The 18726-nt window shown below is 39.6% G+C and overlaps 1 protein-coding gene across 3 annotated transcripts in view; it reads left to right on the top strand.

The window, feature by feature from the left end:
- The window catches only part of SUPT3H (SPT3 homolog, SAGA and STAGA complex component), a 440189-nt gene extending 421784 nt beyond the window's left edge, over positions 1-18405 (top strand). For all 3 annotated transcript variants that reach the window (XM_082639513.1, XM_082639511.1, XM_082639512.1), the window contains one exon: positions 17050-18405. In XM_082639513.1, the coding sequence (XP_082495639.1) occupies positions 17050-17091 (42 nt within the window). In that variant the 3' untranslated portion in view covers positions 17092-18405. The remainder of the gene's footprint in view (positions 1-17049) is intronic.
- The last annotated feature ends 321 nt before the right edge of the window (positions 18406-18726 follow it).

The following is an 18726-nucleotide window of genomic DNA, read 5'->3' as shown; positions in this document are numbered from 1 at the left end:
GATCCCTTGATCATTATGTAGTGTCCTTCCTTGTCTCTTGTAACATTCTTTATTTTAAAGTCTATTTTATCTGATATGAGTATTGCTACTCCAGCTTTCTTTTGATTTCCATTTGCATGGAATATCTTTTTCCATCCCCTCACTTTCAGTCTGTATGTGTCCCTAGGTCTGAAGTGGGTCTCTTGTAGGCAGCATATATATGAGTCTTGTTTTTATATCCATTCAGCAAGCCTGTGTCTTTGGTTGGAGCATTTAATCCATGAACATTTAAGGTAATTATCGATATGTATGTTCCTATTACCATTTTCTTAATTGTTTTGGGTTTGTTTTTGTACGTGCTTTTCATCTCTTGTGTTTCCCACTTAGGGAAGTTCCCTTAGCATTTGTTGCAGAGCTGGTTGGTGGTGCTTAATTCTCTTAGCTTGTGCTTGTCTGTAAAGCTTTTGATTTCTCCATTGAATCTGAATGAGATCCTTGCTGGGTAGAGTAATCTTGGTTGTAGGTTCTTCCCTTTCATCACTTTAAGTATATCATGCCACTCCCTTCTGGCTTGTAGAGTTTCTGCTGAGAAATCAGCTGTTAACCTTATGGGAGTTCCCGTGTATGTTATTTGTCGTTTTTCCCTTGCTGCTTTCAATAATTTTTCTTTGTCTTTAATTTTTGCCAGTTTGATTATTATGTGTCTCAGCGTGTTTCTACTTGGGTTTATCCTGTATGGGACTCTCCGCGCTTCATGGACTTGGGTGGCTATTTCCTTTCCCATGTTAGGGAAGTTTTCGACTATAATCTCTTCAAATATTTTCTCGGGTCCTTTCTCTCTCTCTTCTCCTTCTGGGACCCCTATAATGCGAATGTTGTTGCGTTTAATGTTGTCCCAGAGGTCTCTTAGGCTGTCTTCATTTCTTTTCATTCTTTTTTCTTTATTCTGTTCCACGGCAGTGAATTCCACCATTCTGTCTTCCAGGTCACTTATCCATTCTTCTGCCTCAGTTATTCTGCTATTGATTCCTTCTAGTGTATTTTTCATTTCAGTTATTGTATTGTTTATCTCTGTTTGTTTGTTCTTTAATTCTTCTAGCTCTTTGTTAAACATTTCTTGCATCTTCTCAATCCTTGCCTCCATTCTTTTTCCAAGGTCCTGGATCATATTCGCTATCATTATTCTGAATTCTTTTTCCGGAAGGTTGCCTGTCTCCAGTTCATTTAGTAATTTTTCTGGGGTTTTATCTTGTTCCTTCATCTGGTACATAGCCCTCTGCCTTTTCATCTTGTTTATCTTTCTGTGAATGTGGTTTTTGTTCCACAGGCTGCAGGATTGTAGTTTTTCTTGCTTCTGCTGTCTGCCCTCTGAAGTGGGTTTCTTATAGACAACATATCATGGGGTCTTATTCTTTGATCCACTCTGATAATCCCTGTCTTTTGATTGGTGTGTTAAGACCACTGACATTCAAAGTGATTATTGATATAGTTGGATTAATATCTACCATATTCGATACTGTTTTCTATGTGCTGCCCTTGTTCTTTGTCCCCATTTTTGTCTTCCACTCTTTTTCCATCTTTTGTGGTATTAACTGAGCATTTTATATGATTCCATCTTCTTTCCTTTCTTAGCATGTCAGTTATACTCCTTTTTTTTTAAGTTTACTTTTTTTAGTGGCTGCCCTAGTGTTTGTAATAACACATTGACATCTAATCAAAGTCCACTTTCCAGTAATACTTTACCACTTCACAGGTACTATTAGTACCTTATAAGAACAAAATAATATTGATTCCTTCCTCCTGTCCCTTGTGTTGTTACTGCAATTCATTTCACTTATACATAAATATACAGAAACACGGGTATATCTGCAGTGTAATTGAATACATTATTGCTATTATTTTGAACAAACCATTATCTATTAGATCAATTAAGAATAAAAGTTTTTATTTTACCTTCACTTATTCCTCCTCCAATGGGCTTCCTTTTTTTATGTATATCCAGGTTTCTGAACTATATCTAAAGAACTTCCTTTAACATTTTCCTGCAAGCAGGGCAACTAGCAAAAAAAAAACTTCCCTCAATTTTTGTTTGTCTAAGAAAATTTTTATTTCTCCTTCACCTTTAAAGGATTACAACACAGAGTACAGAATTCTGGGTTGGTGGATTTTTTCTCTCAACACTTTAAATATTTCACTCCTTTTTTGCTTGCTTACATGGTTTCGGAGAAGTTAGGTGTGATTTTTGTCTTTGCTCCTTTATAGGTAAGGTGTTATTTTTCTCTGGCATCCTTTAATTTTTTTCATTTTTCTGTAGTTTGAATATGATATGCCTAGGTGTAGTTTGGTTTTTGTATTTATTCTGCTTGGTGTTCTCGGAGCTCCCTGGATCTGTGGTTTGGTGTCTGACATTAATTTGGGAAAATTCTCAGATGTCGTTTTTTAAAATATTTCTTCTGTTCCTTTCTCTTTTTCTTCCTCTGGTATTCCCATTTTACATATGTTATACTATTTGTAGCTATCTCACAGTTTTTGGATATTTTATTCCATCTTTTCTGTTTTTTTCACTCTTTGCTTTTCAGTTTTGGAGGTTCCTAGAGAACAGTTCTTGGATATTCTGTTCTTTTTTTCCAGTCTTTTTACTCTTTGCTTTTCAGTTTTGGAAGTTTCTAGTGCAATATCCTCAAGCTCAGAGTTTATTTCCTCAGCCATATCCAGTCTACTAACAAACCCATCAGAGGCATTCTTTATTTCTGTTACACTGGTTTTTTATCTCTAGCATTTCTTTTTGATTTTTTCTTAAAATTTCCATCTCTTTGCTTACATTGCCCATCTATTCTTGCATGCTGTTTACTGTATCCATTAGAGCGTTTAGCATCCTAATCATAGTTGTTATAAATTCCCAGTCTGTTAATTCCAACATACCTGTCATAAATGGGTCTGGTTCTGATGCTTGCTATGTCTTTTCAAACTGTTTTTTGCCTTATAATATACCTTGTAATTTTGTCTTAATACCCAGACATGATATACTGGGTAAAAGGAACAACTATAAATAGGTCTTTATTACTATGGTGGTAAGATGTGGGAGGAGGGGACGCATTCTATACAACTATGATTAGGTCTTAGTCTTTTAGTGAGCCTGTGCCTCTGAACTGTGACCTTCACAAGTGCTTCTTAGTGTCCCACCCACCATCCTATTAGTCAAGGTGGCTACAGTGGACTGAAGTTGGGTATTTGCCTTTTCCCAGGTCAGTTAGGCTCTTACAAAACCTCTGCAGGTTAAGCTCTGGTTAAATAGTTCCTCCTGTAGGTAGACCTTGTTAAGAAGAACAGTATGCTTTGGTGTATTTCAAAATGCTTTTTACCCCTCTCCCTGCCCGAAGCATGAGGAGAGTCTTCTGTGATACTCACTTTGAGAATCTGGTAGAGCTCCAGGAGGTAAAACTCAGAAGAATGTGGTCCCCTTCCCCATCCCCCATGACTGAGTCCCCCTGGAGTTTTATCTCCCCAGTTTGTCCACACTACAAACCTAGCAGTTTGTCAGTTACAGTTCAGTTTTCCCTACCCCAGCACTGGTCCCCACAGAGGTTTTTGCTTATAGATTTGTGCTCCATTACGTTGTGACTCTCTGTATTTGCCTGTCTTGTCTCTCTGATTTTAACGGTATTGGTTTTCCCTGTCACTTCACTTCTCCTTTGGATCTAAGAAGAATTGTTGATTTTTCTGTTTGTTCAACTTTTACTTGTTGTTAGGACAGAGTGGCACCTTCCAAGCCTCTTACATGCTACCTCAGAAATGAGAAGTCCTCTAGTTATTCTAATTTAATATAAGGAGTTTATATCAGGCTCTAAAATAATGATTCAGAAGAATTGGTTGAATGTTTATATAACATGAGCATTTCTTGCCTGAATTTTGATAAACCCTTCAGTGGTAGGTGGTGTGGGTTGGTGTCTTGGATTTAATATTTATTGTGACAAGCATAGCCTGTAGACTGGCATTTGGGAATAAGATAAGTCAGGCTCTCTCTCCTCTGGGTCTTACCTAGAACATTTTTCTGTCCTGCTACGCATTCCCCTCCCATCCCCAACTCAGGCCTCAGCTGAGTGTCTTTTCCTTCAAGAAGCCTCCTTGATCACCACCACCCACCTCTCCTATCCTCTTATATGGTCCCATTACACTCTATTCTCACTTTGTAATGTAATGTAACTTTTGTCATTTCTCATTCAATATGTCTCCCCCACTAGACTGTTCAACATATGAAGGGTAGAAACCACTTCTGTGATCACTGCTGTGATCACCACTGCACCTCACAACCTATATGATTAAATAAATGAATGAATGAATGAATGAATGACAGTAGTTTCATACAGAAATATACCTTCTCAGGTGGCCACCTCAGTGATTGATATTAACTACCGTGTCCTGATAGTTCTGTGTCATAATTTTATTATTCACTGTCTTCCAAAAATTCGTGAATACCTTAATTATAATTTATTTACTCTTCTAAATTGGTGTCTTGACCATGGGTAAACAGCTGTTGCTATTCGTGTTCTTATTCCTCATGTTGTATTTTTTGACGTGGCAAAGGCCATTGAGGCAGTATTTTCTTTTCCTTTTTATTGTATCATTGTTGACAACTTTGAAAATAGGAAATATAATTGAGTAACATTGCCACCCAGCCACGATTGTTAAAAAATTATTTTATACTACTATAAACTTTTCAGTAACAGAATATTGGAACTTAAAATGTTTAGATGCCACAAAACAATTTAACAGTGTTGTTTTAGATGACTTGGATTTTTTTTTTCTGGCAAACAATGCAGTTGGCTCCATAGATGCAGAAGTTTTTACTCCTGGCAGAAAACAGTAATGAGAAGCCCAGAAATGATCCCACTGGGAGCTGTGAACTAACATCAGAGTAACCCTTTGCTTTGCTGCATTGCTTATGATTGAATTATTAAGGTCACTAATTTATTTTTCTTAACAATTGCTGCTGACGGTTATCTGGTGAGATGATAAGTGTGTGATCTAAACCTAATTTTTCAGAGCTGAGAATACCCCAGCTCCTGCTCTCATGGTGAACACATGTTAGCATTTCTCGTTGTCCGGAGGAAACTAAGGTACTTGCAAGTCAAATGCATTCATTCATTAGATGATTGTTTATTGAGCACCTACTTATGTGCCGTGCATTGGGTTGCACCCTGGACATACAGAGATAAATAAAATAGCAACTTCCTGGGGCTTCCCTGGTGGCGCAGTGGTTGAGAGTCCGCCTGCCGATGCAGGGGACACGGGTTCGTGCCCCGGTCCGGGAAGATCCCACATGCCACGGAGCGGCTGGGCCTGTGAGCCATGGCCACTGAGCCTGCGTGTCCGGAGCCTGTGCTCTGCAACAGGAGAGGCCACAACAGTGAGAGGCCCGCGTACCGAAAAAAAAAAAAAAAGCAACTTCCTGCCTTCTGGAGAGCTTTGAGTCAAACAAGAAAAATGAGAATTAGCTGTTGTTATACTAAACTGCCCCCCCCAAAATGGAGATTTTGATTACTAACTCCTGCCAGTTTGGCACTGTTTATACATATACTATATGTGCTTGCAGCTTGGAACAATTCAGACATCTGTGTTTTGTTTACAGTATAGGTAGCTGAAGAAAAGTTTAATATTATTGCCATTAAATTATTATTACCATAGATGTATTTAAGTGCATACAATATCATGGAAAGAATAATTTAAACATAGAAATGGCACACTTTTAGTTAGACTCATGTAAAGTTGCTAAAAATGACATTCACAAAAAACTTTTCTCCAAAATGCAATGCTATTTGTATCAACCACATAATTATTTTTCTCAGCAACAAGAAATTAACACATCTCTCATATAATTTGATTGCAATTACTTGGGCAATTAGAAATGGTAATTTTTAATAATTAAATTTTAATTTAGAGATGTATATATTCAGAATCCTGAAATAACTTATAAGAAGAATATGATACAGACTTAGAGAAAAACATGCATAAAATGACACATTCCTCAAGATTTATAGGCTCCAGTTACTTGGAATAGAATGGGAGTTAATGCTATGTCTTTTTCCTATTCTGCCAGCCAGAGAAGACCTCTTATTTAGAGGGCAGGGCTCCCTCCACTGTCTTAAATCAAGGCTCTGCTGTCTGACAAACTGCCCTCCATGATTTTCTCTGGATATTTATAGCATGGGGAAGTACACAAAAAAGGAAAATGTTTAAGGAAGAGCTTTGCATGTTACAATGCTATACATCATATGGTTCAATTTAGATTCTCTGAAATATCAGAGTTAGAATGAAATTATCAAAAAGGGGAAAGTCACATGGCATTGGTACAAACAAGATGTGCCTATTTGTATTTATGTTTGCTAATGAATTTCAGCCATGATCCCCACTTTGATTTTAAGCGTCTCAGGCCACCATTCGGTTTTATTCATTGTAATTAAATCTCTTGCCCACACGCAGACACAAGGGCAGCAAGAAAAAGGGGCATATTTTATCTTTTCAAAAGCTATTATGTAGCTTTGATATGAAGCTCCAGAGGTCCAAAGATTTATAGTATTAAAGCAAAACAGTATGTCTCTCAGGGCACTGTCACCTCCTTCAGCAAATGGAGGAGCCAAGAGAGGGCTTGGACTCTGAATCCAGTGACCCCACAGAGGGCAGGTCTGAATTTGTGCTTACGGGAGCAGTGGAATTTGAGGCAACTTGGTGTAGTCTCCGATGTTGCTACCGGAAGAGAGGTAGAAAAAGGCCAGATAAAAGCACAACTGGTTTCACAGTAACTTGTGAGTGAGCTGGGGCAGAGAGGAGGGCTAATTCAGCTGTCTTGTGGAACAGCATTTATACGTGAAATGCAGAGATGTACAACATACCTTCCCAACCCCAGCCAACCGAGTGTTCCAATAAATAGAACACTTAGGCTAACTTAATTAGTAAGGACTAGGGAAAGACTTGCTTTCGGTTACTCTCCAACCTCCCTCACCTTTTCCTTCCAGCAAAGCCAAGCCCGTAGCTGTAGAACCTCTGCCCTCTGTGCCCTCTTCATCCCTGTGGAGTGGAAAAGAGCTTTTGGGAAACCACCAGACCCTTGGTAACCAGGGCGGCTCCTGTGGCCCACAAATCATCCAAAATGCAGAGAGTCTACCCTACACTTAGTTAATTGGGAGTTAACGGTAGTTTGGGACAGAGTGAATGTATGCTCCAAATCTTTTCCTTGTCCTTCTTCTACTGGATTCAACCCAAATTCACCAACTCCAGACAGACCTAGGCAGGCCACATTATTTGCTTGGCCCTAAATCAGACACTGAGCACAGCCTTAGTAAGACTTCAGCATGAACAAATGGTACGTCGTTCCCCTGAAGGTTCTAAAGGTGCATACTTTTGCCACAGAACCTTTCAGCCAAGTTTATCTTAATTATTTTGCTATTTCATCCATTTATCAAAACTATAATTTGGGGCACTCGGGGATATTAGGTGATTCTCTAAGGGAGAGCGAATCATATAGCAGGAGAGGCAGAAGTAGAACCAAAAGCTCGTGAAGGCCGCCTTGTTCTAACTACTCAGCTGTCCTGTTTTGGACGTCATGAAGTCCCTCCCTTCATCCAGTCTCTTCACTTTTGTTCTGCTCCCAAGGGTACTTTATCTGGAAAAATGATTTTTTCCCCTACATCTGTTTTCCCCATTAAGGTCAGAGAAGCTGAACACACAGCTTTGGGCAGAATGAGAACCATCCTGGGTTCTCTCCACATGACCATGGATGTGTCTCTCTTTCTCTCTGGGCAATGTTTTTTTCATCTGTTAAGTTAGGAATTGGGCTAGAGGAGTTCACAAAGATACTTTCCAATTCCGAAATTTTATTGTTCCTTGATTTTAGATGTAAGCAAAAGATTTGTTCAACTTGGTTTAGTAGGCTTAATTTCCAAATCACTTTGTCATTATGGAATGAAACGTGGTGTGGCGGTCTGAAGGACTGTGCTGCCTAACAACAGCATCCAGCATCTGGGAAGGAGACAAACAATGACTAGTGTCCAGATGACCCACAAGTAAGAAGTGTGAGAGATAACAGGTAACCCGTCCGCTGTCTGCGTAAAAGGCACGGTCCAAAAACCTAACTTCTGTTTCTTCTGTATTAAATTAAATGCTAAGATTAGGATTTCCATTATGAAATATTGTTTACTGTATAATCATGACAGACTCTGAGAGGGTTCCATTTATTGACCAAACCATTTTGGGATCCTGTTAATGGTGTACTCACCTATTCCACCACCATTCTCAGCCCTCACCTGCATCCAGGTCACTGGGATTGCTTCTCAAACATTCCAAACTCGAACTCAGACCAATTGACTTTAAAGAAGTTAAGCCAGAGTATCTGTTATTTTTGTAAAGCTCCCCCAGTTATTTGGATGCACAGTGTTTTTTTTATTATATACTATTCTTTAAATTAGTCTGGAAAATAAGCGCCAGTTGAGAGTGCCTCCAAACTGAAGATGATTTAGATTCAGGTCCCATCTTTGCACTCTGAAGGATTGTGCCAGACTAATCTAGTTAATTTTAATTTACTTTAAGTGATCTTTAGCAAGAATTGAGTTTATTAGGATTAGGAGAATATGTATATCTATAGTAATCTGGATGGAATAAATTAGGCCAGATTTCAGGGGTTTTTTTGTTTTCTTTTGTTTAATGTAAGACAGTGTGGTATAATAAAAAGAATACCAGCCCTGGTTTTTTTTGGTTTTTTTTTTTTTTTTTTTTTTTTTTTTATTTATTTTTGGCTATGTTGGCTCTTCACTTCTGTGCGAGGGCTTTCTCTAGTTGTGGCAAGCGGGGGGTCACTCTTCATCGCGGTGCGCGGGCCTCTCACTATCGAGGCCTCTCCTGTTGCTGGAGCACAGGCTCCAGATGCGCAGGCTCAGTAGCTGTGGCTCACGGGCCCAGTTGTTCCGCGGCATGTGGGATCTTCCCAGACCAGGGCTCGAACCCGTGTCCCCTGCATTAGCAGGCAGATTCTCAACCACTGCGCCACCAGGGAAGCCCAGCCCTGGGTTTTGAATCATAAATCTACTCATCACCCACTAGACATGTCACTTTAAAAAGGAGAATAACAAGACCTTTTTTTTTCTGCTAGTTGTGGTAAGGCTAAATTAGATATGGACATGAAAGTATTGTACTTCATAAACCATTTTTTTTAAAGTGTAGTATATTTTAATATTTGCCCCCCTGCTTTAAGAAATATACAATCTCATGCCCTTTTAAGTGTTATTTGAAATTAAATATTATGATTAAAAGTAAAAGAGAAAACAAAAAGGCTGCCTTGTTTTTTCTCTTTCCCACCCTTGAAAATGACCTCTCAATGCATTTTACTTGTGGTGGTTAAACCATTAGCATTAAATTGGAAGCTGTAGTGACTGCAGGGACTGTGTTACACTTAATCCTTGTGTCCTTTGCATCTCCAAGCACAAGTGGTGGTGCAAGCAAGCACCACCAAGCACCAAGCTGGAACTCTAAATAAAGAGTTGCTAAAATCCAATTCTGCAAATTTATAGGAATTCAGATAATAAAACCAAAATCTTCTGTCTTAGGCCTTTGAGGAATGAAGTATTTGTAAGTGAATTTGAGGCCTGCTATAATGAAATTTCCCCCCTTTTTTTCCAGCTTTATTGAGGGATAATTGAAATATATAAGGTTATATAATATATAAGGTTTGGTTTATTTAAAATCTTCCCTTTTTAAAAAAATTTTTACTGGCGTATAGTTGATTTACAATGTGGTGGTAGTTTCAGGTGTACAGCAAAGTGGTTCAGTTATACATAGATCCACTCTTTTTTTTTTAAGATTCTTTTTCCCATATAGGTCATTACAGAGTATGGAGTAGAGTTCCCTGTGCTATACAGCACGTTCTTATTATCTATTTTAGTAGTAGTGTGTATATATGTGTGTATATGCCAGTCCCAGTCTCCCAATTTATCCCTCCCTCTGCTTATCCCCTGGTAACCATAAGTTTGCTTTCTACATCCGCGACTCTATTTCTGTTTTGTAAATAAGTTCATTTGTACCCTTTTTTTTTAGATTCCACATATAAGCGATATCATATGGTATTTGTCTTTCTGTGTCTGACTTACTTCACTCAGTATACAATCGCTAGGTCCATCCATGTTGCTGCAAATGGCATTATTTTCTTCTTTTTTCTGGCTGAGCAATCTTCCGTTGTATATATGTACCACATCTTCTTTATCCATTCCTCTATTGATGGACATTTAGGCTGCTTCCATGTCCTAGCTATTGTAAATAGTGCTGCAATGAACACTGGGGTGCACGTATCTTTTTGAATCATGGGTGTATGCCCAGGAGCAGGATTGCTGGGTCGTATGGTAATTCTATTTTTAGTTTTTTAAGGAAGCTCCATACTGTTCTCCATAGTGGCTCTAAAAATTTACATTACCACCAACAGTGTAGGAGGGTTCCCTTTTCTCCACACCCTCTCCAGCATTTATTGTTTATAGATTTTTTGGGTGATGGTCATTCTGACCAATGTGAGGTGATACCACATTGTAGTTTTATTTTGCACTTCTCTAATAATTATTGATGTTGAGCATCTTTTCATGTGCTTTTTGGCTATGTGCATGTCTTCTTTGCAGAAATGTCTATTTCTTCTGCCCTTTTTTTTTTTTTTTTCGGTACATGGGCCTCTCACTGTTGTGGCCTCTCCCATTGCGGAGCACAGGCTCCAGACGCGCAGGTTCAGCGGCCATGGCTCATGGGCCCAGCCGCTCCGCGGCATGTGGGATCTTCCCGGACCAGGGCACGAACCCGCGTCCCCTGCATCGGCAGGCAGACTCTCAACCACTGTGCCACCAGGGAAGCCCCCTGCCCATTTCTTAATTGGGTTGTTTGGGGGTTTTTTTATTTTGAGCTGCATGAGTTGTTTTGTATATTTTGGAGATTAATCCCTTGTCATTTGCTTCATTTGCAAATATTTTCTCCCATACTGAGGGTTGTCTTTTTGTTTTGTTCATGGTTTCCTTTGCTGTGCAAAAGCTTTTAAGTTTAATTAGGTCCCATTTGTTTATTTTTGTTTTTATTTTCATTACTCTAAGAGGTAGATCAAAAAAGATCTTGCTGCGATTTATGTCAAAGAGTGTTCTGCCTATGTTTTCCTCTAAGAGTTTTATAGTGTCCAGCCTTACAATTAGATCTTTAATCCGTTTTGAATTTATTTTTGTGTATGGTGTTAAGGAGTGTTCTAATTTCGTTCTTTTACATGTAGTTGTCCAGTTTTCCCAGCACCACTTATTGAAGAGACTGTCTTTTCACCATTGTATATTCTTGCCTCCTTTGTCATAGGTTAGGTGACCATAGGTACATAAAATCTTCGTTTTTTCTTAATGTAGGCATTTATCACTATAAACTTGCCTCTTAGAACTGCTTTTGCTGCATCCTTTTGTTTCATCTTAAAGAACTCCCATTAGCATTTCTTGTAAGGCAAGTCTAGTGGTGATAAATTCCCTCAGCTTCTGTTTGTCTGGGAAGGTCTTTATCTCTACCCAGGAACTACTTTCATGGGTAAAGTGTTCTTGATTGGCAGGTTTTTTTCTTTGAACACTTTGAATATATCATCCCTTTCTCTCCTGGCCTGCAAGGTTTCTTCTGAGAAATCTGCTGATAACCTTATCTGGGTTTGCTTGTATGTGATGACTCTTTTTAAACTCTTGCTGCTTTCAAAATTCTCTTTTTGTCAGTGATTTTTAAGAGTTTGACTATAAAATGTCTCAGTGAATAGCTCTTTGGGCTAAATCTATATGGGAATTCCTGATCTTCATGTTTCTGGATGGTCATATCTCTCCCCAGATATCAGAACTTCTCTCTTTCTTTTTTTTTTTTTTTTTTTTTTTGCGGTACGCGGGCCTCTCACTGCCGTGGCCTCTCCCATTGCGGAGCACAGGCTCCGGACGCGCAGGCTCAGCGGCCATGGCTCACGGGCCCAGCCGCTCCACGGCATGTGGGATCTTCCCGGACCGGGGCACAAACCCGTGTCCCCTGCATTGGCAGGCGGACTCTCTACCACTGCGCCACCGGGGAAGCCCTATTTCTTCACATGAGTTTTCTGACCCTTTCTCTCTCTTTTCCTTCTAGGACTCCCATAAATCAAATACAGTCATCCCTCAGTATCTGTGGGGGCTTAGTTCCAGGACCCGCCATGGATACCAAAATTTGCAGATGTTCAAGTCTCTTATATAAAGTGACATAGTTTTGCATGTGACCTCTGTAAATCCTCCCATATATATTTTAAATCATCTCTAGTTTACGTATAATAACTAATTCAATGTAAATGCTATGTAAATAGCTGTAAATACAATGTAAATGTTATGTAAATAGTTGCCGGCTCACAGCAAATTCAAGTTTTGCTTTTTGGAATGTTCTGGAATTTTTTTTCCAAATATTTTTGGTTGGTTGAATCTGCAGATGTGGAATCAGTAGATACAGAGGGCTGACTGCATTATTTCACTTAATGGTGTCCCGTAATTTACACAGACTTTTTTCACCCTTTTTTCATTCTTATTTCTTTTCTCCTCTTAATGGATAATATCAAGAAATCTGTCTTCAAGTTTGCACATTCTTTCTTCTGCTTGATTCTGTTTTTGAAGCTCTCTCTTGCATTTTAGTTCCAAAATATTTGTTTAGTTCTTTTTTTTTTTTTTTTTTTTTTGTGGTACGCGGGCCTCTCACTGCTGTGGCCCCTCCCATTGCGGAGCACAGGCTCCGGACGTGCAGGCTCAGCGGCCACGGCTCACGGGCCCAGCCGCTCCGCGGCACGTGGGATCCCCCTGGACCGGGACACGAACCCGCGTCCCCTGCATCGGCAGGCGGACTCCCAACCACTGCGCCACCAGGGAAGCCCCAGTTAATTATTTTGAACTCTTTTTCAGGTAACTCACAGATATCCATTTCTTTATGGTTAGTTACCGGAAAATTATTGAGTTCCTTTGGTGGTGATATGTTTCCTTGCTTTTCCACGTTTCTAGTAGCTTTGCATCGATGTTTGCACATTTGAGGGAGCAGTCAACTCTTCCAGCCTTTTCAGACTGACTCTGGAGGGGAAAGACTTTCACCTGAAGGTGTCTGTGAGAGCTCTGGCAGGAAGGGGTCCAGCACCTCTGATTCTGGGGAAAGCACAGTGGCATAAGCTCTATGCAGCTCCATCAGCTGAGGTAAACTCGGGCAAAGACTGTAGGGGCCCAGACTGCAGAGGTTCTGCAAGTGGCAGTGATACCTAGGGCTGTTGGGGTCCTCGATGGCAGAGGCTGCTGCTGTGGTCTCTCTCTTTTGCCTGTGAAAGGGAGTTCTAGCCAAGGGGATCCATTTTGGTACCAGGTTTAGTGAGCTGGCACTCAGTGGCAGTGGAGCCGGGGTTCTAGGATCAGGCACGTGTGGAACTACCTGGGTCCTGGGGCACAGGTGCACTTGCAGTGATGGTAGTGCCAGTGTCTGAGGTGCAGGCGTGTGTGTATCTTCCAAGGACCCAGGGTCTGAGTTCTTGGGGCTTTTTCCACAGTGATTTGGGCCCCAGGGTGGGGAGAACAGCAGTGGCACAAGCTGTGGGGTGCCAGGGTACAGTAGTGGCTTGGGCTCAGGGTGCAGCAACAGCACATCCTGGGCGTGGTGAGTCAAAGTCCTAGCTCTGGCCCCATGGAACAGGGTGCAGAGCAGCAACAGCTCAGCCTCAGTGGTGCCGAAATTAATCGGGGAATGTAGTAGTAAGAATAAAATACAGGTCTGAACTGAGGGGCGTGGTTTTATCTATAATTAAAGCCTTACTGATTAGGCCAATGGCATAAATAACACACACACAGAATTATATTCAAACTGCAGTATATGTTTTATAGCATATTTATCTTCTTTTGCTTAAGATAAATATTAATCTTTTGCTTTTTAATATTAATTTGCATTCCTTAAAATGTGTAATTTATGATGAACCATAAAAAAGCAGAAGTAAACCAGTTTGGGATTTAAATGTTTCCTCTAGCTTGTTCATTGTCCATATGATTTTTTTAAGCCATATTTTAAAAGTACACCCTTAATTAGTTAATTTCCCCACCAGTGCTCAGTGCAGCAAGTAGAATCAATGTCTGTTTATCCAGGTAGATTGAGATTCCAGTAAAAGGTCATAATTTGGAGCTGAATGAATAAAAGAATGTCAAAATGGGGAGCTAGCTTGATACTCAGTTAAAAAGAAAAAAAAGCCTAAGAACTACAATTGGTCCTTTAAATATATATATATATCATCTTTGCTGGTAACTTTGGGAGACGCTAAACTATCTGAGCTGTTCAATGCATTAACATAGGAGCCAGCAGTAGTAGAGAACAGAGCTCTAGTAAGTAAGAAGTAAAGCTTAAGTGGTATATAGCAGTAAGAGCTGGTTTGGGGGGCGGCGAGGTCTGTGTTATTGATTAATTTATACTTTTCAGTAGCTGGGGAGGTCCTGGCTTTTTCTGGTCAAGGTCTGGGTTTTACTAACTAGGGGTGTCTGTGAATCGTTCATAGGATCTGACAGTAGAGAGTGAGTTGGATACAGAATGTTTCATGAGAACGTGGCCTCTGGAAGGCCCTCACACCAAGCAATGTATAAATTTAGTTTCAGCATTCACAACACAAATAGAGAGAAATTCACAGTTGACACAAAGATGAGTTGTCTTCATCCATCTTCCTTTCAAGTTGCTTACTCTGGAAGGGATGCCAAATTTGGGACATTCCCATAATTACCCTACACAGACAGACAACATACATCCTTTATACATCAAAAGGAAAAAAGCAGTGACTCAGGGTGGAGGACCCTAGGGGATTGGTTTGCTGAAATTGTTCTTCACTAATTACACATGCCCGTTTGTTTCTTCTTTATTTTAGAATTAGAATAGGAAGAACTTATTCCAGAAATCTGGGTCAGCTCTAAACTTTGTTTTCTCATTAAACTTGGCTACTTGAGTGTCTATGTTATCAAATAAGCCTGTCATCTTTTACTTGTTTGCAAACAATAGTAATCAATTATCCGTGAAGGTGACTTGATTTTTGAAAAGTGACCTTTTCAATACTGGAGCGAACCATTTCATATCACCCACCCTGGAAAGATTTAATGTGGTAATTTCTCAGGTGAGCTCAGCCAAGACTCAGTCTTCTCCCGAGCCAAGACTGCTTTTTCAAGGAAGGCTCGCCTCAACCATTTACCTTTAAGAGGAACCCAGCTTTATTCCCAGGTCCATTTATCTCCATGTAAACCATCCCTGTGCTTTCAAAATTATGTAATGTTAAAGGTTGTCACTGTGGTTGTAAACTGTAAAATATCAAGGTTAAGAAGCTGAAAGTATTACTTTGGCGTGAGCCTCTCAAAGGCGGCTGTGGTGGAAGGGGCTGTTTCAAGGCCTGAGGCTCCCCTGCCTGTAGTTGTGGGAAGACACCTTATCCGTTCCTGCAACTTATTTGTGGCTCTCCAAGGAGCTCACTTAACCACTGTTCTCCGGTGCACAATCTTAGGAGCTAGAGCTGGAATTTTCTAGCCTTTGTTAGAATGTTTGCTTCAGTCTGAAACTGCCCTGTGGCACAAAAAGTGCAATGGTAAGATGGAGCTCCCAGGGATCCCTGAGAAAGGAAACTTGGAATCTGCCACTGTTTTCTCATCCTTGACATGCTGATCTGGAGTGAACTGTGTAACAGCATAACCCACCGATGAAATTTCAGCCAGGGCGCCAAAGCCTGACAACCATAGTAAATCCTGTGTAAGCAGGAGATTTGGAGGGAAGGTTTTGAAGTTAATTGAATTTTATGATTAACAGAAAGTTATCTGGAAAACCATTTTTGTTTCACCTCATATTGGTAGAAGTCTTTCTAAAAAGCTTGGGGCCACTTTCCTTTTTTTTTGTATAATTAAAAATAGTCATGTTTTTAGAATTAAACCCTCAGCACCTTCATAACATTATCTTAACCATAAAAGCTTATTCTGTATTTCCTATAATATGGCTACTGAAGGTAAATTTATTGGACCAAAAGTTTACAGACTCCAGAACAGCCCAGAGTTACTAGCTTAAAGGAAAAAAAAAAAAAAAAAATCCCTGATATGAGGTTTTGTCATTTTTTTCCATTTTTCTGAAAACAGATTATAGAAAAGTTCCATTTAATTGAGGGTTATGCATTCTCTGAACGTTGCTGTTCCTAGTTTAAATAATGAAAACTATGGTGGTGAAAAAGGGTATTTTATTCCTAAATCCCGGATTTTAATTCTGCTTCACTCTGGGTCTCATTGTGAGAATGAGGACGAGTCACAGAGGCCCTGTATGGCCCAACTCTTTCAACTCTGAAATGCAGAATATATCTCTTGAGGTGAGAAATCACGCCATTTTACTTTCTTTACTGGAATATATTGCATTATTGCAATTAGTATCTATTTTCCCATTTTTCTTTTATGGGAGTATTTTTATCCCATCATGAATATTCATTTATATATCTATATGTACATGAATGTATATAAAATTATGTAAGATTCAAGTTTTCTGTAATGTCTATAATGTACAGAACTCCTTAGAGATTGCCATATTTGTGGGGGGGGGGTGCTCTCTTAGTATCTGTTCCCATAGCTTTTCGCTGAGACTGTAAATTAGGCCTGGGAAGGATATAATGAGTCAGTAATTTACAGACTATTAAGAGACTTAGTTAGAAGTGATTCTTGGGCATGTCCAATAGAGAGCACATGTTTATAAAGGACAAACAGATTCAACACAACATGTCTTTGGCCTAACCAAGCCCAATCAATTAACAAAATGGGATGTCTTATTTTAGGTATCTCCCACTCCCCCAAAATAGAATCACTAACCACTTGTTAACCACACTGACTTTTTAACAGAGTGGCTGCTAAAGCTTTGCCACCAGAAATGTTCAGATTAAGCACTGTATTAGATTGTAGCCAGCAGAGTCTACAAAACAGGAAGAAAGTTCTGTTTGCTCTTTTGCTTCCTTTCCTGGTTTGACTTGATGTGATAATTCACTGCAGATTTCTTTTTCTTTGACAGAGTGCCTACCGCAGGAATGGGATGGCTTTTCTGGCCTGCTGATGTGACTGTGACTGAGACAACAGGAAAGGCAATGTTATATTAAGGTGATTTCTGTTCCCCTCCTTGGGCAAAATAAAATACAAGTTTACCTTCTCCGCATCCTTGGGAGTGGGTTGGTTTGTTGTGACTATCAACTGGCTGACTCCAGCCCTTTTCCAGCCCCCTCAACGCTTAGTCTTGTTTACTAGATGGGCCATTTAGCCAATTAATGGCAGGATGTTTGGGATGGTGTGTAGGTGGACAAGAATGCACAGCACACAATTTTGAAATTTTAATTTGGAATAGATTTACTGCTCTCAGCTCACATAACTTAAAAGCAGTGACTTTTTTTTTCCTCAGTGTTTAGTCTGTGTTTTATTTGATGCATTTTGTAATCCAGGTTTAGGACAAAGGAAACAAAATTAAAAGAACAGTCAGTTTTCCCCTTGCACTGTCCCACCAACTCTACCTTCTGACATTTGATGTCTAGATCTACATGTATTTTACAGACAAATGTCCATCTTATAAACTCACACTAATCAAAGACCTAATTGGCCTGATGAACTGTCTGTTCCCATCTTCTCTTCCCTTCACCCCACGTGTAGTATATGTGTCATTTTCATGGCCTCTTCCCAACTTTCTGAGTATCTGCCTATCGTGTGTTTTTCCCCTCGTAGACCCTCTTCCCCATCTTCATTTTTCTCCTTCCCCTGTCCCTCCGATCCCCAGGCCCAGCCCTCACACACAACGCTGTACCCATTTAGAAGCAAAGCGGTTAGAATCAACGGATGGGGAGCCAAGTGATCTGCTTTCTCCCTCCAAAGCACTAACACCTAGACTGAAATGTGGGCTGGGCAGTTTCTTGCTGGTAGCAGCTGAGTTATCCTTCTGACATCTATACTTTCTCCAGTAAATGAGGAACTGTAACGAAGCAAACCAAAATATAGCAGTTATATGCAGTTCTTGACTGAACTTGAATTGCAAAGAAGGAAGTTGTTTCTTTAATTCTTTATGAGTTTTGTATAATTTTACTTTTATCATGGTTTCTACACACACTGAGATAGCCTTTGTAAAGAATTAATAAAAACAGAAATGAGAAGCATGAAAGATTTTCCTCCTGTGACCAAATCACAGTGAGGCTCAGCTAATGTGATTGTGCCATATTATTCACATTTGTTAACTATCACTTACCTGTTCTATGTTAGTCCTTCTGGAAAAAATCTTCATGTCAAGAACAAAAAATGCAGATATATAATATCAAAAAATTGCCAAAGGGTTTTGATGTTCCATCTGTGCTTGGTGAAATGTATGATTAAACTTTTCTTTTTATCATCATTCTTATTTTTCTTGGCATCTCTAATCATGGAAAATTATAAGCTTGCAGTAAACATCCTAACTTTTAAAACGACAGCATTTATTGTATTTGGTTTCTGTGCCAGGCTTATAGATGTATAAAATTTTCAGGAGCCGATTTTTCACATCGAAATTCCTCGTCTCCCACATTATACATTTTAAAGTATGCACAAGGCAGAAAATACAGGGTTTAGATTTTTTTTCCCTTCATTTTATTCTACCTGATCTCCTTATAGTCCCAGAGAAGGAAGACTCAACGTACATTTCTCTCAGAAATATGACAGGTCTGTGTTTTTGTTGGTC

This window comes from Mesoplodon mirus (genome assembly GCF_964341445.2).
Source record: "Mesoplodon mirus genome assembly, chromosome: 12".
NCBI lineage: Eukaryota > Metazoa > Chordata > Mammalia > Artiodactyla > Ziphiidae > Mesoplodon > Mesoplodon mirus.
Note: the sequence above shows the minus strand (reverse complement) of the source record. Positions and strands in the feature narration are given on the sequence as shown.